This window comes from Phoca vitulina, unplaced genomic scaffold (assembly GCF_004348235.1).
Source record: "Phoca vitulina isolate PV1807 unplaced genomic scaffold, GSC_HSeal_1.0 scaffold9, whole genome shotgun sequence".
Classification (NCBI taxonomy): Eukaryota; Metazoa; Chordata; class Mammalia; order Carnivora; family Phocidae; genus Phoca; species Phoca vitulina.
The window spans coordinates 63437170-63465104 of record NW_022589712.1 but is presented as its reverse complement, the minus strand read 5'-3'; the positions used below and the strand labels follow the sequence as shown (position 1 = coordinate 63465104).

At 34.7% G+C, this 27935-nt stretch overlaps 1 protein-coding gene across 3 annotated transcripts in view; it reads left to right on the top strand.

Annotated features, from left to right (window-relative positions):
* Positions 1-27935, top strand: part of MANEA (mannosidase endo-alpha) — a 75293-nt gene that overhangs the window by 9285 nt on the left and 38073 nt on the right. Inside the window, exons 2-3 of one of the 3 annotated variants that reach the window (XM_032408225.1) lie at positions 3094-3180; positions 4639-5217. In XM_032408225.1, coding sequence (XP_032264116.1) covers positions 3162-3180; positions 4639-5217 — 598 coding nt within the window. In that variant the 5' untranslated portion in view covers positions 3094-3161. Of the gene's footprint in view, positions 1-1284; positions 3181-4638; positions 5218-27935 lie in introns of those variants that run through there. The other 2 variants (XM_032408224.1, XM_032408227.1) reach the window with 2 other exon arrangements.

The following is a 27935-nucleotide window of genomic DNA, read 5'->3' as shown; positions in this document are numbered from 1 at the left end:
ATCCTAAAAACAGACCATTAAATAGTAAAACTAAAACAAATATCTGTAACAAAACTGAAATGACTAGTTATCCCCATGGACCCCAAGGTATGAGTGGAAGGGGACAGCTCAGTAACAGCTATAAGACTTGTATTCTAACTTGGTTTGTGCTGGAGGAAGGAGAAGAAATAGTGCATCTGCTTCAACTGATAACAGGAATAAATATAGATATTCTATATGTAGAATATATTAAATATAACATAGATGTTAATTTGAAAGAAGGACCGCCCAGTCTGAGAATAATAGCTGCAAGGGGCGAGGGGAACTTTGAAGTCTTCTATCTGAAGAGGCTAGAGCATCTTGGTTTTCAGGACAAAACCACATATAGAAGAGTAACTTCTGGAAATAACTTTCAAATGGAGCAGAATAACAAAATAGAAGCCAAGGAAATAAAAACATCCAGATAAATGTGGGAATGGAGAAAAACCCAGCTGATCTCAGAAAAAAATTCGAGGCCATAGTAAGATTTCACAAAAACAATAGAAGTTCTCTCTAATGCATGAAACTAGAAAAACTATCACGATAAAACACTCCTAAAAATTGAGAGAAAATTATTTCATGTAATATTTAGTAACAGAAAAAGATCAGTCAAATCCCATACAAAGTCAGTATAGGCAAAAAAGTTCAACATACTTGTAAACACTGAAGGCATGCCAGAGAGACATGTTCACAAAATAGGACTACTGTAGCCTAATATTTACATAGAAATAAAATCGTTATGAGATATGAATGAATAAGCAAATTACAACTATGAAAAGTCAAAAATGAGCTAATTATTTCATAAATGACTACAAGATAAACACAACAGATCAGGCCTTACGAGAAAGAGGGTAAAGAAACTGAGAGAAAATGCAGTTGAAAAAATTGAGCAAAATTCAACAAAATAAAATTTTCTATAGAAGAAAAAGCAGTGAAACAACAAATATTATAATTGGAAACATTTGCTGACAAAAGTTGATGCCAATAGCTTAGTTAATTTCTTAATGGGAAGATAAGGGAGCTCCTGTATGATTGTTTCTTTTTTCTCTATGAAGTACTGTTCACCCTTGAGCACTGGAGGTTAAGGGTACTGACTCCTGTGCAGTTGGAAATCTGCATATAACTTTTGACTGGAAAAATTTAACAACTAATTACCCACTGTTGACTGGAAGCCTACTGATAACAAACAGTTCATTAACGTGTGTTCTGTATACCCTACATATTATATCTGTATTCTTACAATAAAGTAAGCTAGAGAAAAGAAATGGTATTAAAATCATAAGAGAAAATGCATTTTTACTGCTGTACCATATTTATGGGGAAAAAAATCCACATATAAATGAATCTGCACCGTTCAAACCCACATTGTTGAAGGGTCAACTATAAGACATAGCTATCTGAAGATAATAAAGGGAGTTGGTGACATAGCAGTAGGTTTGATGAAAAATGAAAATGACATTCTGAGGTTAGAAAAGTGAACATACTAGAGTATGGTAATGGGATAGTTAAGCGGTCTTGAGTGTTCATTTGAAATTTATGGTCATGAATTCATAGTGAAAAATCAGCCTGGTTGCGTGTTTTTGTCCAGTATAGTTCCGTAGTTCTGAATCAAAGTCAAGACACACGTCATTTATTTGAAGTTTTACCAGGTATGTATCAAGAAAGGAGAGAAGTGAGGAATTAAAATGTTGGATTATGGAGGATAAACTATGTCACTAGAGACAAAACATGAAGAACAGGAAAAATAGCAGAAACAGTGGACTAAGTAGATAGGACATCTCAATGTCAAGAAATTACCAAAATGAGACTACTAAACTAGATGGGCTCAAAGCGCAAGAGGTTTTGTTTGGAAAAGGGGAAAAAAAAAGATTTTGGAGTGGTAAAAGATTTAAAAGACAGGATCAATAGTAGGAGTATGATACCTCAGTTGGTGAAGTGGGGGTGGAAGAACAGATCTGTAGAAGTGAGGCAAAGAATTGGGAGACTAAACTATTGGATGGATCATCCATGTTGGTAGAGTCACTAAAAATAGTAATGTGGGAAGAGAGTTATGTTAAAATTATTATGAATGGGAGATTATTAGATTGAGCAAATAGTGAAGTTTGATGTCTTGAATATTTTTTATAAGTGCTCCATCCTTCTACTCTGAACTTTCATCATGCCAATATTTTGTTACAAGTCTTCAGTGATCCCCTCTTTACCGGGAAAGTCCTCTTTCTTTGGTACAGGATGGTTTCAGCATGGCACTACAGCTTTATTTTTCCTCCTCATCTTGTTTTCTTGGCTGCATGCGGCCTGCAGAGGCCTTTTTGTTTCACAATGTGTCTTTCATGTCCAGAAAACATATATTTGGGCACACTTTCTCCAACACTATGGCCATCTCTTTTTCCTTTCCTTTTCCACCAGCCTATGCATATTGTACTCATTCTTCTAAGCTCTTACTATTTTTTTCCTAAAGCATTTTCTTCAACTCCTTAATTTATATAAGCATTTTATTGCTTTATATATGCCTTTCACTTCTCTGTTGGCACTTTTCTTCTTTGAATTATAGTTACTTGCGTGCGTCTTCTGCCCTCCTCATGGACTCTTAAGTACCTTGAACATAAGAACTATGTTTTACTAATCTATCTAATCCATCTATTTCATGTCGCGCTTAGCATACGAGTTTTTACACAATTGAGTTGCTCAATTGAGTTATACATCTTTTTAGTTTTCTAGACTTTTTTTGGTATTTCAACCAAATGAAATTTTTGTTTGTTGAAAAACAACAGTAAGGACTTAACTGTTTCTCATCTTAAACTATGTCTACTTTCATAATGCTTGTTTTAGTTTATGTGTAATGTTAACGATTGGCTATATGAAAAACTTAAATGAGTCTAGTTTGTTGGTGTGGTCACAATGTCTCCATTTAATAATAAAATATAATAACTTTGGGGGGGTCACTAAATTAGAGTCTAAGGAACAATAGAGAAAGGGCTACTTTTTATTTCCAAAGTTTAAGAAGGAGAATACTTGACATGAAAACATTTTCATCAAACCAGTGGATTAATACAGTTGTAAAATAAAATTCTCCAGATCTATCTACCTACGCCTTTCCATTTTCATGGTTTTTTGTATGGGAGTGGAAGAACTGATGTGATGGAATGCAGGGATGGGAAAGAGGTAAGACACAAAGTAAAGTGTCAGAGAAGGTTTAATAATGTTGTTCCCCAATATTTTTGTATATTTTATGTATATCGAATTGTATATAATTATACATATTTATAGCATATCTAAGTATATGTAAAGCATACAAAAATCTATGTAGGAGATTAATATGCATATTAATGTGTATATAATTACTTAAAATTCTGAAACTGGCAAAACAAAATTAAGATTGGTTAGGTATGTTTATGTTTTGGAAAAACTATAAAGAAAGGTGAGGGGATGGTAAATACAAAAGTCAAGTCCTTCTTAAGGAGAAGGGGCAGGGCTGGTGATTGGCAAAGGGCCCAAAAGATGGAAATGAGCATTTAAACTGGCACTTTCCTTTTTGAATGTTTGTGTTTCAACCTAGACATATGACTTTTATATTGATCTTTAGGTGTAATGTATTTCACAATTAAGGTTAACTTTGAGAGGAATCTGTGATTTTAGTCTTAAAAGAAATATGCTTGCTCATCTTAGTAATTCTTGCATATATGCATAATGGAAGTAGCAATTTGTAGAGAGGGTTTGTGTGTGTGAGACAGAATTACTTATGGTTAGATTAAGTTTTACTTATCTGTCTTTTGTATTAGGGTAAGTTTATTGTAACTTAATTCTCTAGAATAACAACAGCATGGTTTATTATAAAAAGTCATATTTTATAAATAAAGTCAATGTCAATTTTTCCCCAAATACCTTTCTAATAAGAAATTTGTAAAGACATTTTATTCCTATGTATGTATATATACCTATGTACATATATACACATTACACATATATGTGTATACAGTTACTGAAACATAAAAATACATACACAATACCATTTTAGAAGTTACAAGTCTGTGTTCATAATCTTTGTTCAATAAGGTGTTCAAAGTTATAAAGTAATATATTTTTAAATTAGGAACCCCTCCCTTGTGATCATTCTTCTTTTATTTCTCATTCTTTTCATTTCAGAAATGAAATAATATGTGTGATTACTCCCTTCTTGTGCAATCATTATTTTAGTTAAAAAAAAGTTTGTTGAAAATCCACTTACTGACGAGGCTTTTAATCCATTCATAAGTATTTCCTTTTTTAAACTGTGAGCCTTTAATTTTATATTTGGAAAGTTTTAGTCCACTTGCATAGAACATTTCCTTCCTATATTCAGCACACACAAAATCTGTTCAAATGATGCAAAATACTTTCTTAAATAAAATTCCTAAGATGTTTATCTGACAAGATATAATTGCTATTTCCAAATAAAATACTGCTATTTAGTCTAGCCATATATAGATTTTGTACACATCAGTATTTGATGATAGAACTAATATGTTGCACTTTTAAAACTTTTCAGTGTAATGAACTTTATGGATTTTAGTTTTCATTTCGAATACATTGGGAAATATTGTCAATACCATTTACTAATTACCATTTTTCAACAAATTACAGCTAAACATTTACCATTTTGGAGTTTAAAGTATGTCATCATGGCAAAGTTTCGAAGAAGGACTTGCATCATTTTGTCACTTTTTATTCTATTTATTTTCTCCCTGATGATGGGTTTAAAAATGCTGAGACCAAATAAAGCTACTTTTGGAGATCCTTTTGGACTTGAACTTCTTCCAGTACTTCATCAACAAACTCACTTAGGGAAAAGTTTTGATTCCCAAAACAATGACAAAATCAACAGTGAAACAAATAACAAGAATTTAAAAAGTGTTGAAATCACTATGAAGCCTTCCAAAGCCTCTGAACCTTACCTGGAAGAGCTGCAACCTCTGAATTATTATTTACATGTATTTTATTACAGTTGGTATGGAAATCCACAATTTGATGGTAAATATATACATTGGAACCATCCAATCCTGAAGCATTGGGACCCTAGACTAACCAAGAATTATCCACAAGGGAAACACAGTCCCCCGGATGACATTGGCTCCAGCTTTTACCCTGAGTTGGGAATTTACAGCTCTCGGGATCCTTCTGTCATTGAAACTCACATGAAACAAATGTACTCAGCTTCAATTGGTAATTATTTTTATGGTGTGTGTTTAGATACGTGATTGCGTGTATGTGTGTATATGTGTGTGTGTAGAAATGTAGACCGTTTAAGTTACTAATTACTCTTCACATTGTTATTAATTACAAGTTTAAGCTTATAAACTCTAAATTAAGCTGTATGTATGTACTTAAACATCCAGGAAACTACCTTTTAATACTATAAAATACATTGTTTAATTTCTAATTTTTAGAACATTTCTGGATATATTTTTATTGATTTCTAATTTAATATTCTTTCTGAATTAAATTATGATCTACATAAGATACAATGAATTCTCCCATTTCAAGCATACAGCTCAATGATGTTTCTCTTCCCAACATGAAGTAAAATATTCTATAACCCAGAAACTTTTGTCATTCTTCCTTATGCACCCCTATATTCTTCCCCAGGAAACTGTGAATCTGATTTTTCTCACTGTAGAATAGTTGTGAATGTTCTCTTACTGTATGAAAATAGAATCATCTAGCATTTGTGTGTGTGTGGTCTTTTGCTTGGCATATCATTCTGAAGTTTACCTTTGTTGTTAACTATGTCAGTAGTTGAGTCATTGTTATTGCTGAGTAGTAGTCCATTGTATGATTATAGCAATTTGTTTCTGCATTCATCTTGATGAACATTTGGACTATTTCAAATTTTAGGCATGTAGTATATAATTTGGTCTTGGTTTTCTGTTTTTTAAAACTTGTCTAACAATCTCTGCTTTTTATTTTTATTTTTATTTATTTATTTATTTATTTATTTTAAAGATTTTATTTATTTGACAGAGAGAGACACAGTGAGAGAGGGAACACAAGCAGGGGGAGTGGGAGAGGGAGAACAGGCCTCCCGCGGAGCAGGGAGTCCAATGTGGGGCTCGATCCCAGGACCCTGGGATCATGACCTGAGCCAAAGGCAGATGCTTAACGACTGAGCCACCCAGGCACCCCACAATCTCTGCTTTTTAAATTTGGGTTTATTTGTATTTAATAAGGATATGGTTTATTTTAAATGTTTTGTTTGCTGTTTTCTGTTTATCCTGTCTGTTCTATTCCTTTTTCTTCTTTTTCTGCCTTCTCGTGTGTAAGATATGTTTATTCCATTTTTTTCTCTTCTTATATATTCCTTTTATTTATATTATGATGGCTCTAAAATTTACAATATGCACTTTAACTTAACTGATGAGAAGTCTCTGGTTATTTTTATTCCCCTTTTCCCTCAACTTTGTCTTCCCTCTAACTTCTGGCACTCCAACTGCACACATTTACATAGAGTCATTATCCCACAGGTAATTAATAAAAAAATACATAATTGGATGCCTGAGAATTCTTCAAATTGTTAATCTACCCTTTAAAATAAAAAAGTCTCTGTTATGTTTCCTCTGTCTTGTTAGTGTCCCTAACACTAGGGCCACAAGAACAAATTGGGTGTTCTCACATTTTTATAGCTGTACAAAAGGCACAAACTCACTATTGAGCTAATAGGTATATAGAGATGTGCAAGGCTTTTTCATGAACAGAACATTGTAGGATTCTGTGAATCTGCATCAACTATGCGAGATGACTTGTTTTTCGTTTTTCTTCTGTAATTATTTTTTTCCAACTATTTAAAAAAATTTAATTTTCTAGTATATACTTATAGCTCCAGTTTCTATGTTCTATAATATAAAATATGACATGAAATAGGATTGGTAAATCCAGAGATCATTGACTACAGTCTCTGTTTACAGTTTATTTTTGGGGAGAGGACTTTTCAATGACTTTACTATTTTGTACAAAGAATTTATATCACATTTAAGGCTTTTTTGTTATTACAAGGTTGGCTTGTTTGTGACTGCTATGCTTGACAAAAAATGCATATCCATGGAAGTTTCAGATTTCTTTAATGCGAACTGAACTTTATGCAATGAGTGTCTCCCCCCCCCCCCACCCCCAGGTATGTTTCATCTGAAGAAATAATACGTAAATGACATACTTTGTATGTTATTATTTGTAATTAGGAAGAAAACTTTCAAATCATATGTAGTTTTATGCTGTCTTATGTTTATGAAGACCTTTCCCCCATATATTATTTTACTACTACATAATATGTGTGAACATGAGTTACTTCAAAACATTGTCAACAATACAATTATTTTAATTTTAAATGTTGACTGTTCACTATTGATGCAAATATTTTATATCCTTTGATAGAAATAAAAGTGACATTGCAGTCCATCTATAAATTATTTTCTTATCAGTTAAATATTGTACTCATTTTTATTGAAATACATTTAACATTCCATAAATTAAAAGTATACAACGCAGTAATTTGATATATATGTTTGCATATGATTACCATTGTAGCCATCAGCAAGCCCTTTTATCACATCCCATAGTTATCATTTCTTCTAGTGGTGGAAAAAATAAAGATCTAGTCTCCTAGCAAGTTGACTGTTTTTAATAGCCTTTTTGTCTATAATCACTGTACTGTGTATGAGATCTCCACATCTTATTTATGTACTAGTTGCAAGTGTGTACCTTAAACAACCTCTCTTCTATGTCCCCACTCCTGAGCCCCTGGTAACCACCATTTCACTCTATTTCTTTGTTTTGTTTACATTTCATATAAGCTATCTGACAGTTTTTGTCTATGTCTTCTTAGCATAATGTCCTCAAGATACATCCATGTTGCTGCAAATGGCAGGATTTCACTACTTCTGGCCAAATAGTATTCCATTTTATATATGTATATATATCACACTCTATATGTATTTACATATATGTGTGTGTATGCATGCGAGTGCATCTATCTATATCTATCCATCTATTTATCTGTATTTATCACCATGTCTTTGTCCATTCACTCATTGATGGACACATTTTGGCTGTCGTGTAATGTTGCAGTTACACAGGAATACAAATATCTCTTTGATAACATTTCATTTCCTTTGGATTTATACCCAGAGTTGTGACTGCTGGATTATATAGTAGTTCTATTTTTAATTTTTGGGGGGGGGGGAAGCTTTATACTCTTCTCCATAGGGGCTGAACCAATTTAGATTCCACCCAAAAGTGTGCAAGGTGTCTCTTTTCTCTACATCCTTGCCAATACTTACTATCTCTTGTTTTCTTGGTAATACCTGTTATAACAGGTATGAAAGGCTGTTTCACTGTGGTTTTGATTTGTATTTCCCTGGTGGTAAATGATGTTGAGCACCTTTCATGCCAACAGTGGCAAGTCTTCTTTGGAAAAGTGCCTGCTAAGTTCCTCTGCTTATTTTTTAATTGGATAATTTGTGGGGATTTTTTCATTATTGAGTTATAGGAATTCTGTGTATATTTTGGGTATTAACCCATTATCTGTTAAATGGTTTACAAATAATTTATTTGCCTTTTCGTTTTCTTAATTGTTGCTTTTGCAGTGTAGAAGCTTTCAGGTTTGATGTAGTCCCACTTGTTAATTTTTTCTTACTTGTGCTCTGGGTGTCCTATCCAAATGTTTAATTCTGATCCATTTCTAGGTGGTGTAAGAGTCCAGTTTTCTTTTTCTGCATGTGGTTATCCAGTTTTCCCAGCATCATTTGTTGAAGAGAGATCCTTTCCCCATTTAATATTAATATTCTTTGCTCCCTTATCCTTTACTAATTGACTGTATATATGGGGGTTTAATTCTAAGTACTCTGTTTTGTTCTGTTGATCTAAGTGCCTATTTTTATGCCAGGATCATACTGTATAATTAGTATAGCTTCGTAGTATAGTTTGAAATCAGCAAATATGATGGCTCCAGTTTTGTTTTTCTTTGTTATCTTTGCTTTGTCTATACAAGAGTCTTTTGTGGTTCCATACAAATTCGAGGATTGTTTCTTTTATTACTATGAAAAATGCTATAGGAATTTTTTTTGGCTTGAACAGTGGAGGGATTTTTAATAATTTTTATTTAAATTCAATTAATTAACATAGGGTATTACTAGTTTCAGAGGTGGAGTTCAGTGATTCATCAGTCTTATGTAACACCTAGTGCTCATTACATCCTGCACCCTCCTTAATGTCCATCACCGAGTTACCCCATCCCCCCAGCCCTCTCCCCTCTGGCAACCCTCGGTTTGTTTCCTATGATTAAGAGTTTCTTATGGATTGCTTTGCTCTGTAGATTTATTTATTTTTTTTTTTCTTTTAAGATTTTATTTATTTGTCAGAGCGAGAGCACGTGCACAAGCAGGGAGAGTGGCGGGCAGAGGGAGAAGCGGGCTCCTCACTGAGCACGGAACCCGATATGGGACTTGATCCCAGGACCCTGGGATCATGACCTGAGCTGAAGGCAGACACTTAACTGACTGAACCACCCAGGTGTGTCCTACCCTCTGTGATTTCATCTTGTTTTATTTTACCCTCCCTTCACCTATGTACCTCTGTTTTCCTTTTTAAATTCCACATGAGTGAAATCATATGGTAATTGTCTTGTTCTGATTGACTTTTTTCACTTAGCATAATACCCTCTAGTCCCATCCTTGTCGATGTAAATGGTAAGCACCCTTTCTGATGGCTGAGTAATACTCCATTGTATATGTATATACCACATCTTCTTTATCCATTCCTCTGTTGATGGACATCTCAGCTCTTTCCACAGTTTACCTATTGTGGGCTTTGCTGCTATAAACTTTGGGGTGTAGGTATCCCTTTGGATCACTACATTTATATCTTTCGGGTAGATACCTAGTAGTTCAGTTGCTGGGTCCTAGGGTAGCTCTATTTTCAACTTTTTGAGGAACCTCCATACTGTTTTCCAGAGTGGCTGCACCAGCTTGCCTTCCCACCAACAGTGTAGGAGGGTTCCCCTTTCTCTGCATCCTCGCCAACATCTGTCATTTCCTGACTTGTTAATTTTAGCCATTCTGACTGATATGAGGTGGTATCTCATTGTGGTTTTGATTTGTATTTCCCTGTTGCCAAGTGATGTTGAGCATTTTTTTCATGTCTCTGTTAGCCATTTGTGTGTCATCTTTGGAGAAATTCTGTTCATGTCTTCTGCCCATTTCTTGATTGGATTATTTGTTCTTTGTGTGTTGAGTTTGGTAAGTTCTTTGTAGATTTTAAATACTAGCCCTTTATCTGATATGTCATTTGCAAATAATCTTCTCCCATTCTGTCGGTTGTCTTTTGGTTTTGTTGACTGTTTCTTTTGCTGTGCAAAAGCTTTTTATCTTGATGAAGTCCCAATGGTTTTGCCTTTGTTTCCCTTGCCTTTGGAGACCTGTCTAGCAAGAAGTTGCTGCACCAAGGTCAAAGAGGTTGGTGCCTGTGTTCTCTGGGATTTTGATGGATTCCTGTCGCACATTTAGGTCTTTCATCCATTTTGAGTCTATTTTTGTATATGGTGTAAGGAAATGGTCCAGTTTCATTCTTCCATGTGGCTGTCCAATTTTCCCAACACCACTTATTGAAGAGACTGTTTTTCCATTAGATATTCTTTCCTGCCTTGTCAAAGATTAGTTGACCATAGAGTTGAGGGTCCATTTCTGGGTTCTCTGTTCTGTGCCATTGATCTTTGTGTCTATTTTTGTGCCAGTAGCATATCATCTTGATGATTACAGCTTTGAAATAGAACTTGAAGTCTGGAATTGTGATACCACCAGTTTTGGTTTTCTTTTTCAACATTCCTTTGGCTTTTCTGATTCCATACAAATTTTAGGATTATTTGTTCCCGCTCTTTGAAAAAAGTTGATGGTATTTTGATAGGGATTGCATTGAATGTGTAGATTGTTCTAGGTAGCATAGACTTTTTAACAATATTTGTTCTCCCAATCCATGAGCGTGGAACGTTTTTCTGTTTTTTTGTGTCTTCCTCAATTTTGTTCATTAGTGTTCTATAGTGTTCTGAGTACAGATCTTTTGCCTCTTTGGTAGGCTTATTCCTAGGTATCTTACAGTTTTGGGTACAGTTGTAAATGGGAGCGACTCCTTAATTTCTCTTTCTTCTGTCTCATTGTTGGTGTATAGAAATGCAGTTGAGTTCTGTGCATTGATTTTATATCCTGCCACTTTACTGAATTCCTGTATGAGTTCTGGCAATTTTGGGGTGGAGTCTTTTGGGTTTTCCACATAGAATATCATGTCATCTGCAAAGAGTGAGAGTTTGACTTCTTCTTTGCCGATACAGATGCTTTTTATTTCTTTTTGTTGTCTGATTGTTGAGGCTAGGACTTCTAGTACTATGTTGAACAGTGGTGAGAGTGTGCATCCCTATGGTATTCCTGACCTGACAAATTATATTCGCTGTGAGCTTTTCATATATGGCTTTTATGATATTAAGGTATGTTACCTCTGTCCCTACACAGTGAAGAGTTTTAATCAAGAAAGGTTGCTGGGGCACTTGGGTGCTTCAGTCAGTTAAGCATCTGCCTTTGGCTCAGGTCATGATCTCAGGTTCCTGGAATCGAGCCTGGCGTCGGGGTCCCTGCTCAGCGGGGAGCATGCTTCTCCCTTTCCCTCTGCCCATGCTTGTTCTCTCTCTCTCTCAAATAAAATCTTAAAAAAAAATAGGATGCTGTACTTTGTCAAATGCTTTTTTCTGCATCTATTGAGAGGATCATATGGTTCTTAGCCTTTTATTAAGGTAGTGTATCACATTGATTTGAGGATGTTGAACCACCTTTGCAGCTCAGGAATAAATCCCACTTGCTTGTGGTGAATAATCCTTTTAATGTTTTGTTGGATCCTATTGGCTAGTATCTTGGTAAGAATTTTTGCATCTATGTTCATCAGTAATATTGGTCTGTAATTCTTTTTGATGGGGTCTTTGTCTGGTTTTGGGATCAAGGTAATACTGGCCTCATAGAATGAGTTTGGAAGTTTTCCTTCCATTTATACTGTTTGAAACATCTTCAGAAGTATAGGTATTAATTCTTCTTTAAATGTTTGGTAGAATTCCCTGGGAAGCCATCTGGCCCTGGTCTCTTGTTTGTTGGGAGATTTTTGATTACTGCTTCAATTTCCTTGCTGGTTATGGGTCTGTTCAGATTTTTTATTTCTTCCTAGTTCAGTTTTGATAGTTTGTATGTCTAGGCATGTATCCGTTTCTTCCAGATTGCCTAATTTGTTGGCATATAGTTCTCATGATATGTTCTTATAATTGCTTGTATTTCTTTGGTGTTGGTTGTGATCCTCTCCTCTTTCATTCATGATTTTATTTACTTGGGTTCTTTATTTATTTGGGTCCTTTCTCTTTTCTTTTTGATAAGTCTGGCCAAGGGTTTATCAATCTTATTCTTTCATAGAACCAGCTCCTAGTTTCGTTGATCTGTACTGTTCTTTTGGTTTCTATTTCACTGATTTCTGCTCTAATCTTAATTCTCTTCTCCTGCTGGTTTTAGGCTTTATTTGCTGCTCTTTCTCCAGCTGCTTTAGGTGTAAGGTTAGGTTATGTATTTGAGACCTTTCTTGTTTCTTGAGAAAGGCTTGTATTGGGAGGTACTTCCCTCTTAGGACCACTTTTGCTGCATTCCAAAGGTTTTGGACAGTTGTGTTTTTCTTTTCATTTGTTTCCATGAATTTTTTTAATTCTTTAATTTCCTGGTTGACCCATTCATTCTTTAGTAGAATGCTCTTTAGCCTCCGTGTATTTGAGTTCTTTCCAAATTTCCTCTTGTGATTTGAGATCAAGTTTAAAAGCATTGTGATCTGAAAATATGGAGTTAATCATCCCAATCATTTAGTACCGGTTGAGACCTGATTTGTGACCCAGTGTGTGATCTATTCTGGAGAAGGTTCCCCGTTCACTTGAGAAGAATATGTCGTCTTTTGCTTTCAGATGGAATGTTCTGAATATATGTGAAGTCCATCTGGTCCAGTGTGTCATTCAAAGCCCTTATTTCCTTACCTTCTGCTTAGGTGATCTGTCCATTGCATTGAGTGGGGTGTTAAAGACCCCTATTATTATTTTTGTTACTGTTTTGTGTATTTTGTTATTAGTTGGTTTTTTTTTTTGTTATTAATTGGTTTATATAATTGGCTGTTCCCAAGTCAGGGGCATAAATATTTACAGTTGTTAGATCTTGTTGGATGGACCCTTTAATTATGATCTAGTGTCCTCCCTGATCTCTTAGTACAGTCTTTGGTTTAAAATCTAATTTGTCTGGTATAAGGATTGCCACCCCAGCTTTCTTTTGATGTCCATTAGCATGATAAATGATTTTACACACCCTCTCTTTCAATCTGGAGGGGTATTTTTGTCCAAAATGAATCTTTTGCAGACAGCATATCGATGAGTCTTGCTCTTTTATCCAATCTGATATCCAGTGTCTTTTGATTGGGGTATTTAGCCCATTTTCATTCAGGGTAACTATTGAAAGATGTGAATTTAGTGTCATTGTATTACCTGTAAAGTCACTGTTTCTGTGTATTGTCTCTGTCCCTTTCTGGTCTGTGTTACTTTTGGACTGTCTCTTCGCTTAAAGGATCCCCTTTAATATTTCTTGCAGAGCTGGTTTAGTAATCACAAACTCTTTTAGTTTCTTTTTGTCCTGGAAGCTCTTTATCTCTCCTTCTATTCTGAATGACAACCTTTCTGGATAAAGTATTAGCTGCATATTTTTCTCATTTAGGACCCTTAATATATCATGCCACAACTTTCTGGCCTTCCAGGTCTCTGTGGATAGGTCTTCTGCCAGTCTAATGTTTCTATCCTTGCACGTTACGTACCTCTTGTCCCGAGCTGCTTTCAGCATTTTCTCTCTGTCTCTGAGATTTGCAAGTTTCACTATTATATGTCAGAGTGTTGACCTTTTTTTTTTTTTGAATGGGGGGACCTCTGTGCCTCCTAGACTTGAATACCTGTTTCCTTCCTCAGATTAGGGATGTTCTCTGCTATAATTTGCTCCAATATACCTTCTGCCCCACACCCTTTCCTCTTCTTCTGGGATCCGAATTATTCTAATATTGTTGTCGCTTTATGGTATCACTTATTTCTCGAATTCTCCCCTTGTGATCTGGTAGTTTATCTCTCTTTTTCTCAGCTTTATTCTCCATCATTTGGTGTTCTCTTTCACTAATATTCTCTTCTGCCTCATTTATCCCAGCAGTTAGAGCCTCAGTTTTTTTTTTTTAAAGATTTTACTTATTTGTGAGAGAGAGAACACAAGCAGGGGGAGGGGCAGAGGGAGAGTGAGAAGCAGGTTCCCTGCTGAGGAGGGAGCTGGATGCAGCTTTTGATCCCAGGACCCTGGGGTCATGACCTGGGCCGAAGGCAGACGCTTAAGCAACTGAGCCACCCGTGTGCCCTCAGCCTCAGTTTTTGATCACATCTCATTGGTAGCCTTCTTTATATCAACCTGATTAGATTTTAGTTATTTTATTTCTCCAGGAAGGGATTCTCTAGTGTCTCCTATGACTTTTCAAGCCCAGATAGTTTTTGTATAATCAGAATAACAATTCTGATTGTTCCATCATCTTACATCCAAACCGATTAGGTCCCTGGCAGTCAGTATTGCCTCTTGTTCTCTTTTTGGAGGGTTTTTTCCCATCTTGTCATTCTGTCCAGAGAAGAATAGATGAACAAGAGAACAAAATAGTAAAATAGCAACAATGACCCCAGAGAATTATACACTAAACTCAGAGACCAGAAACCATCAAGAAAAAGAAAATAATCAGACACGTGAACAAAACCAAGCAATACACTAGATACACTAAATCCTAAGTGTATTTTGGTCTGTTAGAAAACTAGGTCCCAAAACTGTATAGAAAGAAAAACCTATATATACAAAAATAAAATACATTGAAATGATAGAATGTAACTGTAAAAATGAAAATTAAAAGAGACTTAAAAATATCAGGTGAACAGAACAGAGCATTACACTTGATTCTGGGTGTATTTTGGTCTCTTTGTTAGAAGAAACTACATCTCAAAATTGTAAAGCAAGAAAAACATATATACAAAAATATATAATGAAAGGATAGAATAACTAAAAAAGAAAATTAAAAACTTAAAAAGAGTTGATAAAATAAGAAATTAGTTGAAAAGGAAAATGAATTAAAATTGAAAGACTGAAGAATTATGAGAAAAATACCCCAAATTCTATATACTGTTTTCCCCTAGTGCCGGAGTTTTGCAGTTCTGTGTGATCGGTAAACTTGGTCTTAGTTCTTGCTGATCTTCTGGGGGAGGTGCCTGTTGCACTGATTCTCAGGTGTCTTTGCCCCGGGCGGAGCTGCACTGCCCTTCCCAGGGGGCTGGGCTCACTGTAGGTGGCTGTGGATTGCTCTATGTCGCTTTTGTTCCCTGAAGCCTTTCTGCCTCGCTTTAGAGGATAAAAATAAAAATGGCGGTATCCGGATCTCCAGAGCTGAAAGATTGCGGAGCTGTACTTCTCAGTGCACCCTCAGGGAAAAGCAGTCAGTCACGTTTATCTCCCTGGTTTCTTTTAGCACTCTGTGCTCGCCCAGCCTGTGACCAACTGTTTTGATTTCAGTCACGCTGCCACCCCTTTTGGAGTCTGCACACCCTGCAGACTCTGTAGCACGCACCTGTGCTTCCCCCAAGCATAAGGGTCTTGCCGTGCTTCTGCCACCTGCTGGGCCTTGATTGGAGAGTGGTTGCCTTACCAACTGTGCTGTGGTTTATGGTTTACGGGAACACCCAGCTGAAAGCCCACTCCTGGGCTCACTGATTGCAGCCAGCTTCCCTGCTCTGATGCCTGGGAGCTCTGCCGCACTCAGTCACACCCGTTCTTTCTGTGACCCAGTGGATCCTGAGACCACACTGTTCCAGCTAGGATTCTGCCCTGCTTCACCACCTGAGCGCCTTTCAGGCGGGGACATCCCTCACTGGAGAAGACTTCTGAAAGTTCCAATTTTGGACTCTGCTGCTATATCACTTTCTGGTAGTTGGCTTTCAGAGGGTCCTTCCCCCGTGGTTTATCTTTCAACATACCGCCTCAGATTCACTTCTCCACACCTCCTACCTTGCCAAAAGTTGTCCCTTTTCTATTTGTAGAATTGCAGCAATTCTTTTCTTAGATCCTTTTCTATTTGTAGAATTGCAGCAATTCTTTTCTTAGATCTCCGGCTGAGTTCGCCACTGTTCAGAATGATTTGATAGCTCTCTGGCTGAATTCCAGGGACCAGACAAAACTAGGGTCCCCTACTCCTTTGCCATCTTCCCCGGTCCCCCACCATCTGCTATGGGAATTTTCATAGTGATTGTGTTGGATCTATAAATGGCTTTGATAACATGGACATTTTTAAATTTTTTTTAAGTTTATTTGAGAGAGAGAACGAAAGGGGAGAGGGAGAAGCAGACGCCCTGCTGAGCAGGGAGCCTGACTTGGGGCTCGATCCCAGGACCCTGAGATCATTACCTGAGCCAAAGACAGATGTTTAACTGACTGAGCCACCCAGGCACCCCAATAACATGGACATTTTAACAATATTAACTCTTCAAACCCTTGACATGGGATATCCTTCCATTTATTTATGTCATCGTCAGTTTCTTTTAGCAAAGTCTTGTAGTTTTCATAGGTCTTTAACTTGATTAAATTTATTCCTAGGTATCTTATTATTTTTGATGCTATTGTGAATGGGTGTTTTCTTTAGTTTTTTTCAGATGCTTTATGGTTAGTGTATAGAAAACAACTGATTTCTGTGTTTTGATTTTATATCCTACAACTTTATTGTATTCATTGATTAGACCCAACAGTTTTTTCAGTCTTTGGGATTTTCAATATATAAGATCATATCATCTGTAAATAGCAACAATTTTAATTCTTCCTTTCCTATTTGGATGCTTTTTCTTTGTCTTGCCTGTAGGACTTCCAGTACTATGTTGAGTAAGAGTGGTGACAGTGGGCACCTTGGTATTATACTTAATCTTAGAGGAAAAGCTTTGTTTCTCTTTGTTGAGTATGATGTTACCTGTGGGTTTGTTTTATATTACTTTTATTATGTTGAGGTATGTTCTTTCTGTACTCAATCTGTCGAGGGATTTTATTATGAAAGAATGTTGTATTTTATCAAATGTCTTTTTTTTTTTTTTTTTTTGCATCTTTTGAGATGAGCCATATGCTTTTTATTTTTCATTCTGTTAATCTGGTGTATCACATTTATTGATTTATGTATGTTGAACCATCCTTGAACCCTAGGGATAAATCCCACTTGGTCATGGTGTATAATCCTTTCAGTGAATTCTTGAATTTGGTTTGCTAATATTTTGTTTAGAATTATTTGCATCTGTGTCCATCAGGGATCTTGGTCTCTAGTTTTTTATTCTTGTAGGGTCCTTATCTTGTTTTGTTGTCAGAGTATTGCTTACCTCATGTAGTAACTTCAGAAGTGTTTCCTTCTCTCCAGCTTTTTGGAAAAGTTCGAGAATTGGCTTTAATTCTTCTTTAAACATTTACTATAATTCACCAGGGAAGCCATCTGGTCTGCATATTTCTGTGTTGGGAGGTTTTTGATTATTGATTCATTCTCTTTACATGTCATCATTTTTTTTCAGACTCTGTACTTATTCCTGGTTCAGTCTTGGAAGATTGTAGAATTGTAGGAAATTATTCATTTCTTCTGTTATGTAATTTGCTCGCATATACTTGTTTATAGTAGTCTCTTATGAGCCTATGTATTTCTGTAGTCAATTGCAATTTCTTCTCATTCATTTCTGATTTTATTTGAGTTTTCTCTCTTATTTACTTAGTACTCTCGCTAAAGTGTTGTCAAATTTATCTTTCAAAAAAACCCAGCTTTTTGTTGACTTTCTATTTTTCTGGTCTCTTACTCATTTTTTTTTTTTTTCCAACTCTGATTTATTATTTCCTTCTGCTAACTCTAAGCTTTGTTCTTTTACTTCTTTGAGGTGTAAAGTTAGGTTTTTTGTAATCTTTCTCATTTCTTAATATATGCATATATTGCTATAAACTTTTAGAAATGTTTTGCAGCATCCCATTTGTTTTGGTATGTTCTGTTTCCATTTTCATTTGTTTGAAGTTACTGATTCAGTCTATTTTTAGTCTGTTGTTTCACTTATTAGTTGTTCAGGAGTTTGTTTAGTTTCCATGTATTTGTAGATTTTCTAGCTATTTTGATATAAGTATAGCTATCCCTACTTCCTTTTGGTTTCCACTTGCATAGATTATCTTTTTATCCCTTCACTTTGAGTCTTCTGTACATCTTTAAAGCTGAAATAGATCTCTTACTGGCACCACATTGTTGGGTCTTGTTTTCCATATATAAAGTCATTTCATTTGCAAACATAATTTTACTACTTTCTTTCCAACTTGGGTGTCCTTTCCTTTCCTAATTGCTCTGGCTAGATCCTTCAGTACTATGTTTTTTGTTTTTTTGTTTTTATGTTATGCTTTTCCTTTCCCCCAAATTTTTATTTAAGTTCTAGTTATTTGACATATACTATAATATTGGTTTCAGGAGTAGAATTTAGTGATTTATCACTTACATACAATACCCAGTGTTCATCACAACACATGACCTCCTTAATACCTATCAACCATTTAGCCCATCCCCTGCCTGTCTCCCTCCATCAACCATGTTTTTTCTCAATCATTAGAGTCTCTCTTTTTTTTTTTCCCCTTCCCATATGTTCATGTGTTATGTTTCTTAAATTCCATATAGGAGGGAAATTATATGGTATTTGTCTTTTTTCTGACTGATTTATTTCACTTAGCATAATACAATCTAGCTCCATCCACATCACATCATTGCAAATGGCAAGGTTTCTTTCTTTCTTTTTTTTTTCTCTTTTTTTGATGGCTGAGTAGTTTCAGTGCTATGTTAAATGGAAGTCCTAAAAGTGGCCATCCTGCTTTGGTCTTGATTCTCTAGGAAAAACTTTGAATCTCACTATTGGCTATTCACTGTGTTTTGTTTTGTTTTGTTTTTTAAATATATATATAGCTTTTGTTGTGGTAGTTTCCTTCTATTCTTAGTTTTTGATTTTTGAGTATTTTTATCAGGGAAAAGTTGTATTTTGTCATATGCTTTTTCTGCATCAACTGAGATAATTTTTCCCCTTCATTCTGTTAATGTGTTATATTACATTTATTAATTTCTACATATTGTACCATCCTTGCATTCCAGGTGTAATCCTTTTACCATATTGTTGAATTTGTTTTAGTAATAACAGTTCTTCCTCATCTTATGATGGGTTGGTGTCCTGATTAACCCATAGTAAGTTGAAAATATTGTAAGTCAAAAATACATTTAATACGCCTAACTTAACAAATATCATAGCTTAGTCTAGCCTGCCTTAAATGTGCTTAGGACACTTAATTTGCCAGCAGTTGGGTAAAACCATCTAATATGAAGCCTAATCTTTTATAATTGTTAAAAACCTCATGTAATTTACTGAATACTATATTGCAAGTGAAAAACAAAATAGTTATATGGGTACAAAATGATTGTAAATGTTTCAGTTGTTCACCTTCATAATCACATGGCTGACCAGGAGCTGTGGCTCATTGCTGCTGCCCATCATCACGGGGGAGTATTGTACCACATACTGCTAGCCCAGGAAAAGATCAAAATTCAAAATATCGTTTCCACTGAATGCCTATCACTTTCACATTATCATAAAGTTGAAAAATCTTGAACCATCTTACATCTGGTACCATCTGTATCTTGTTGAGGAATTTTTACATCAGTGTTCATTTGGGATAGTAGTAGTCTAGTTTTCTTGTGTCTTTGTCTGCTTTTGTATTAAGGTAATGCTGATCTCATACAGTGAGTAAGAAAGTTCTCCCTCCTCTTTAATTTTTTGGAATAGTTTGAGAAAATTGGTTTAATTCTTCTTTACTTATTTTATAGAATTCACCTATGAAGCTAATGGGTCCAGGGCTTTTCTTTGGGAGATTTTTGATTACTGATTCACTTTCCTTACTAGTTATAAGTTTATCCTGTTTATTTCTTGATGGTTTAGTCTTGGTAGCTTTGAGCTTCTAGGAATTTGTACATTTCAATCTGGTTATCCAATTTTTTGACATATATTTATTCATAGTACTCTCTGATAATGGTTATTTCTGTTATTAGATTTTCATTTTCTGATTTTAGTAATTTGTATCTTCTTTCCTGTTTTCTCAGTCCATCTTACTAAAGGTTTGTTAATTTTGATGATTTCATCAAAGAACCAACTTTTGTTTTCATTGATTCCTGTTGTTTTTTAATTTCCTATTTCATTTATCTCTTCTCTAATCTTTATTGTTTCCTTCCTTCTGCAAGCCTTAGGATTATTTTTTTTTTATTCTAGTTCTTTAAGTTGTAAAGGTATGTGGTGGTTTTGAGATCATTCTCATTTTTAAAATGTAAGCATTTATAGCTGTTAGTTTATCCCTGTAGCACCACTTTGTCCATATCCAAGTTTTGATATGTCATGTTTTTGTTTTATTCATTTTTAAGTGTTTAGAAAACACTTCGCTTATGATTTCTTGTTTGATCTGTTGGTTGTTTAATCCTTTTGGCTTTAATATAGTGACTTAGGAGGATTTATTTTCAAATGTTGAATTTTATTCATTCTTGGAATTAACTCCATTTGTTGATGATTTATTGTTTATATAATACTAAATCCTATTTGCTAATTTTTTAAAAAGATTTTGCCTGTGTCCATGTTCAGCTAGTGGATCAGTCTGTAGTTTCTTTTCTTGAAATATATTTGTCTTTTTGTTATTAAAGTAGTGTGGTGGGGCACCTGGGTGGCTCAGTTAGTTAGGCGTCCAACTCTTGATTTCAGCTTAGGTCATGATCTCCGGGTCATGAGATCAAGCCCCACATCAGGCTCCATGGTTAGTGCAGAGTCTGTTTGAGATTCTCCCTCTCTTTCGGCCCTTTTCCTTGCTCATGTGTGCAAGTGCTCTCTTTTCTCTCTCCTAATAAATAAATAAAATCTTAAAAAAATAAAAATAATATAAAGATAAAGTAGTGCTGGTTGGCCTCATAAAACTAGTTAAGAAACCTTCCCTCTTTTTTTCTGGAAGAGGTTGAGTAGAGATGGTAGTATTTCTATGATGTATTTGATAGAATTCATTAGTGAAACTATCTTGGTCTAGTGGTTTCATTGTTTAATTATAAATTCAAGTGCATTAATAGGACTATTCAGGTTATCTATTTCTTCTTGAGTGAGTTTGGTCCTAATTTTTTAAAGAACTGGTCAATGTCTGTTTTTCAGTATTATGGACAAAGAGTTGTTTGTATTATCCCTTTATTAAGCTTTTAAAATATATGGGGTCTGTATATTCTGTATGTTTTACCTCTTTCTCCATGCTTTTGATAGTTTTTTTTTTCTTCTTCTTTTTTTTTTTTCCCTTGGTCAATTTATCTAATTAAAATTTTTTATCCTTTCAGGAAATCAATACTTGGTTTCATAATCTGGAGAAAGGTTGCTTGTGCTGCTGTGAAATTATCTTATAAATGTCAGTTAAAGTTCTTGATAGTATTGTTCAGGTCTTCTATATGTTTTCCAATTATCTATTTGTTCTATCACTTATTGTTAAAGCAATATCGATGTATTCAAGTGTAATTTTGGGTTTATCTATTTCCCCTTTCAGGTCTGCCGTTTTTTTGTTTTCTATATATTAAAGGTCTTTTGTTAGGTACATAAACATTTAGGACTGTTACATCATTTGGATAAAGTCCTTTATTATGAAGTATTCCATTTTTAGTGCTGGTAATATTTGTTTTCTAAAGTCTACTTTCTCTGACATTAATATGACAATTCCAGCTCTATTTGATTACTGTTTGCCTGGTAAATCTTTTCTCATTCTTTTTAACCTATCCGTTTTCATACTTCAGTTGTGTTCAAGGAAATCAGTCTGTGGTCAGGTCTTGCTTTCTTTTAAATCCAGTTTGAAAATTCTGTCCTTAAAATGGTATGCTGAGACTGTTCTCAGTGTGATTATTAATATGATTAGATTGATTGAAATCTGTCTTGTTAGCCACATGCTATTTATTTCATTTCTTTGTTCCCTCTTTTTTTCTGTGTTCTTTTGGATTAATTGAATAGTTTTTATGATTCATTTACTCTCCACTATTTGCTTATTATTTTTTCTTTTTTAGTTGTTGACATAAGGTTTACCAAATACACCTTTTTATCATCAGTCCACTTGCAAATAAGACATACTTTGTACGTAGTATAAGGACCTTACCACAATATATTCCCAATTTTTTCCCTCCCATATCTTTTGCTATTGTTGTCATAATTGTCACAGAAGACCCTGTACATTACTACTCTTTTTCTTGTAGATCAGAGGTTGGCTAACATCTTCATTAAAGAACCAGTGATATTTTTGGTTTTGTGGGCCACATTGTCTCTTTACAACCACTCAAGTCTGCATTATGGTGTAAAAGTAGCCATATGTAAACAAATGTATAGAAGACATAAAAGGCAAGATTTGGCTCATGGGCCATAGTTTGTTGATGACAGCTTTAAACAATCATTCATCTTATAAAGTATTTAAAGGACAAATATTAATTTTCTCTTTATTACATTTTCAATGTTCTTGTAATGCTGGTCTGCTTACAATGAATTCTTTCAAATTTTGTTTATACTCTTTGTTTTGAATGATGCTTCCTCTGCTATAGAATTCTCAGTGGGCAGATTTTGGAGGTTTTACTTTCCTTTTGGAACTTTAAAAATGTTACTCCATTGTCTTCTATCAGGGTTTATGATGAGAAATATACTGTAACTTTTACAAATCTTTTCGTATCTTTACTTTCCTGTATGTTTCTGTCATTTTGCACTGACTTTAAAATGTTTTTTCTGGTTTTGATTTTTAGCAGTTTAAACATATGTATATGTGTTGGTTTTGGTATTTATCTTTCTTGGTGTTCTCTGAGCTTCTTGAATTTGTTGTTTTGTATCTGTCATCAACTTTATATAACTCTTAGCAGTTATTTTGACACGTATACCTTCTACCTCTTCTGAGTTTTTAATTACATGTATGGTAGAATGTTGATGTTTATCCTAGAACTGTTGGATGTTTTGTTTTAATTTTATATTTTAATTATTGTCATTCTTTGTGACTTGCTTGAAGTTGCCTCTTTCCTCAGCTCTGTTCAGTCTGTTCATGAGTCTGTTGAAGGTATTCTCCGTCTTTTAACATGTTTTTCATTTCCAGCATTTCTATTTGATTCTTTTTATTGAAGTATAATTAACATACAATGTTGTATTAGTTTCAGGTGTACAAAACATTGGTTCAATGTATCTTATATATTACTCAGTGCTACTATAAGTGTAGTCACCATCTGTCACCATAAAATGTTATTACAATATTATTGACATTCCCTATGCTGTTATCTTTCATCTCTGTGACTTATTTATTCCTTAACTATAAGTTTGTACTTCTAAATACCCTTTATCCATTTCACCTATCCCCCACCTCCCTCCCTTTAGGCAACCACCAATTTGTTCTCTATATTTATGAGTCTGTTTCTGCTTTGTTTGTTGTTCCTTTATTTTTTAGGTTCCACATATGACAGAAGTCCCATGGTTTTGTCTGCCTGACTTATTTCACTTCACATAATATCCTCTAGGTTCATCCATGTTGTTGCAAATGGCGAGATCTCATTCTTTTTATGGCTGAGTAATATTCCATTGCGTGTATGTATATACATATGTACACACACCATATCTTCTTTAGCAATTTATCTATTGATGGACACTTGGTCTGCCTCCATATTTTGGCTATTGTAAATAATGCTGCAGTAAACATAGGGATGCATGTATCTTCTTAAATTAGTGTTTTTGTTTTCTGTGCCTAAATACCCAGTAGTAGAATTACTGGATCATAAGGTATTTTTTTATTAAAGATTTTATTTATTTATTTGAGAGAGAAAGCGTGTGCACAAATGGGGGAGGGGCAGAAGGGCGGGAAAAGCAGACTCCCCCCTGAGCAAACAGCCTGATGTGGGGCTCAATCCCAGGACCCTGAGTTCAATGACCTGAGCTGCAGGCAGAGGCTTAACTGACTGAGCCACCCAGGTGCCCTGACCGTATGGTATTTCTATTTTTAATTTTTTGAGGAACCTCCATACTTTTTCCACAGTGGCTGCACCAATTTACAGTCCCATCAACAGTGCACAAGGGTTCCTTTTTTTCCCACATTCTTGCCAAGACCTGTTATTTCTTGTCTTCTTGATTCTAGCCATACTGACAGATGTAAGGTGTTTTGACTTTCAGTTCCCTGATGATTAGTGGTGTTGAACATCTTTTCATGTGTCTGTTGGTCATCTGTGTCTTCTTTGGAAAAAATACTCAAGTCTTCTGCCCATTTTTTAATCAAATTATTTTTTAATTTTTTTTGTTGGTGGTGGTGGTACTAGTGTTGTATCTGTGATTTAGAGATATCTTCTTCTGTTTAGTAGGTTGCCTTTTAATTTTGTTCATGGTTTCCTTTGCTGTGAAAAAGATTTTATTTTGATATAGTCCCAATAGTTTATTTTGCTGACATAACTAGAAAAATTTTGCTAAGGCCAATGTCAGAGATTGCTGTTTCCTTATAGGGAGAGATATAGCTGCAGGTCTCACATTTAGGTCTTTAATCTAGGTCTTTAATCCCTTTTGAGTTTATTTTTTTGTATACTGTGAGAAAGTGGTCCAGTTTCATTTCTTTGCGTGTAGCTATCTAGCTTTACCAGCACCATTTATGGAAGAGTCTTTCTTTTTCCCATTGTGTATTCTTGCCTCTTTTGTTATAGACTAATTGACCATATAAACATGGGTTTAGTTCTGGGCCCTCTATTATGTCCCATTGATTTATATGTCTTATTTTTGGCCAATACCATACTGTTTTGATTGCCACAGCTTTGTGTGGCATACCTTGAAATCTGGGATTATGATACCTTTAACTTAATTCTTCTTCACAAGATAGCTTTGACTCTTTGAGGTCTTGTGGTTCTGTACAAATTTTAGCATTATTTGTTTCAGTTCTGTGAAAAATGCTGTTGATATTTTGATAGAGTTTACATTGAGTCTGTAGATTGCTTTGGTTCATACAGACATTTCAACAATATTAATTCTTCCAAACCATGAGCATGGAACATCTTTCCATTTATTTGTGTCCTCTTTAATTTTTTTCATCAGTGTTTTATAGTTTCAGAGTACAGGTTTTTCACCTCCTTGGTTAAGTTTATTCTTAGATATTTTATTATTTTTGGTGTTATTGTAAATAAAATTGTTTTCTTAATTTCTCTTTCTGCTACTTTGTCATTAATACATAGATAATGCAACAGATTTCTATATGTTATTCTTTATCTTGCAACTTTAACTTTTTCATTTTTTCTTAGTAATCACATCATATGCAAATAGTGACAGTTTTGCTTCTTCTTTACCAGTTTTAATACCTTTTATTTCTTGTCTGATTACTGCAGCTAGGAGTTCAGTACTATATTGAATAAAAATGGTGAGGGTGGACATCCTTGTTTCATTCCTGATAGAGGAAAAACCTTCAATTTTTCACCATTGAGTGGGATGTTAACTGTGGGTTTTTAATATGTGGCCATTATTAGGTTATGTTACCTCTAAACGCACTTTGTTGAGAGTTTATCATGAATGAGTATATTATTATGTCAGTTGCTATTTCTGCATCTGTTGAGCTGATCATATGATTTTTATCCTTTCTCTTGTTAATGTGATGTATTACATTGATTGTTTTGTGAATATTGAAACACCCTTGCATCCCTAGAATAAATCCTACTTGATTGTGGTGAATGATCCTTTTAATATATTGTTGAATTGTGCTTGCTGGTATTCTGTTGAGGAGTTTGCATCTATGTTCATCAGAGTTTTTGGCCTCCAGTTTTCTTTTTGTGTGTTGTCTTTGTCTAGTTTTGGTGTCAGGATAATGCTGGCCTCATATAATGAATTTGGAAGTTTTACTTCTTCTGTTTTGGGGAATAGTTTGAAAATAAGTATTAACTCTTCTTTAAATGTTTGGTAGAATTCACCTGTGAATCCATTGGGTTTGGACAAATTTTTTTTTTTTTTTTCTGATAGAGTGCAAGTGGTGGGAGGGGCACAGGGAGAAGAAGAATCCTAAGCAGGCTCCATACCCAGAGCAGAACCCCATGTGGTTCTTGCTCTCTTGACCCTGAGGTCATGACCTCTGCCAAAATCAAGTTGGGTGCTTAACTGACTAAGCCACTCAGGCGCCCCCTGTCCCAATTTGTTGGTATGTAATTTTTCATTATATTCTCTTAAAAATCTTTACATTTCTGTGGTGTTGGTGGTTATTTCTCCCTCATTTCTGATTTCATTTATTTGAGTCCTCTCTTTCTTGGTTAGTCTGGCTAAAAGTTTATCAATTTTATCTTTTCAAGGAACCAGTTTCTGGTTTCATTGATCTTTTTCTTTCTTTTTTCTGTTTCTTCTTCTTCTTCTTCTTCTTTTTTTTTTTTTGTCGCTATTTTATTTATTTCTGCTCTAAACATTATCATTTCCTTCCTTCTACTGTTTTTGGCTATGTTCTTTTGCTAGCTCTTCTTGGTGTGGGTTTGGTTATTTATTTGAGACCTTTTTTTGTTTCTTGAGATAGGCCTGTATTGCTATAAACTTCTCTCTTAGAACTGCTTTTGCTGTGTCCCAGTGATTTTGTACTGGTGTATTTTCACTTTCATTTGTCTCCATGTATTTTTTGATTTCCTCTTTAACTTCATCATTGACCCATTCACTGTTTTGTAGCATGTTGTTTAGCTTCCCTGTATTTATGTTCTTTCCAGATTTTTCTCTTGTAATTGATTTCTAGTTTCATACTATTATGGTCAAAAGATGCTATATATGATTTTAATCTTCTTAAATTTATTGAGACTTGTTTTTTGTGATATGTATTGGAGAATGTTGCATGTGCATGTGAAAAGAACGTATATTCTTCTGTTTATGGATAGAATGTTCTTTATATATCTTAATTCCCATCTGGTTTAATGTGTCATTCAGAGCTACTTTTTCCTCATTGATTTTCTGTGTGGATTATCTATCCATTGATACAGTGGGGTTTTAAAGACCTCTACTATTTTTGTAATACTGTCAATTTCTCCATTTCTGTCTGTTAATGTTTGCTTTATATATTTTAGGTGCTTCTATTTTGGGTGTATAGATACTTACAATCATTATATCTTCTTGTTGGATTGATCCCTTTATCGTTATGTAATGCCCTTCTTTGTCTTTTGCTACAGTCTTTGTTTTAAAGTTTATTTTGTCTCTTATTAGTATCGCTACCACAGTTTTTCTTTTCTTTTTTTTTTTCTGGATGGTGTATGTTTTTCCAGATCTCCTTCACTTTCAGTGTGTGTGTATCTTTAGGTCTGAAGTGAATCTCTTGTGGGCAGAATATAGATGGGTCTTGTTCTGTTATCCATTCAGTAGCCCTGTGTCTTTTGATTTAGTCCATTTACATTTAAATTATTGATAGGTATGTACTTATTGCCATTTTGTTAATTTTTTGTTGTTTTAGTTTTTCTCTATGTCTTAACTTGGTTTGATGGCTTTCTTTAGTGTTATGCTTGGATTCTGTGTGTGTGTGTGTGTGTGTGTGTGCGCGCGCGCGTGTGTGTGTGTGTATCCATTATAGGATTTTGGTTTGTGGTTTCCATTAGTTCATATGTAACATGCATACCAGTCTATGTTAATGTTTGCTTAAATTCAAACACATTCTGAAAGCACTAAGTTTTTACTCCCCCTTTGTTTTATTTATATATATATATATATATAGTCATATCTTTTTCTTTTGTGTATGCCTTGAATG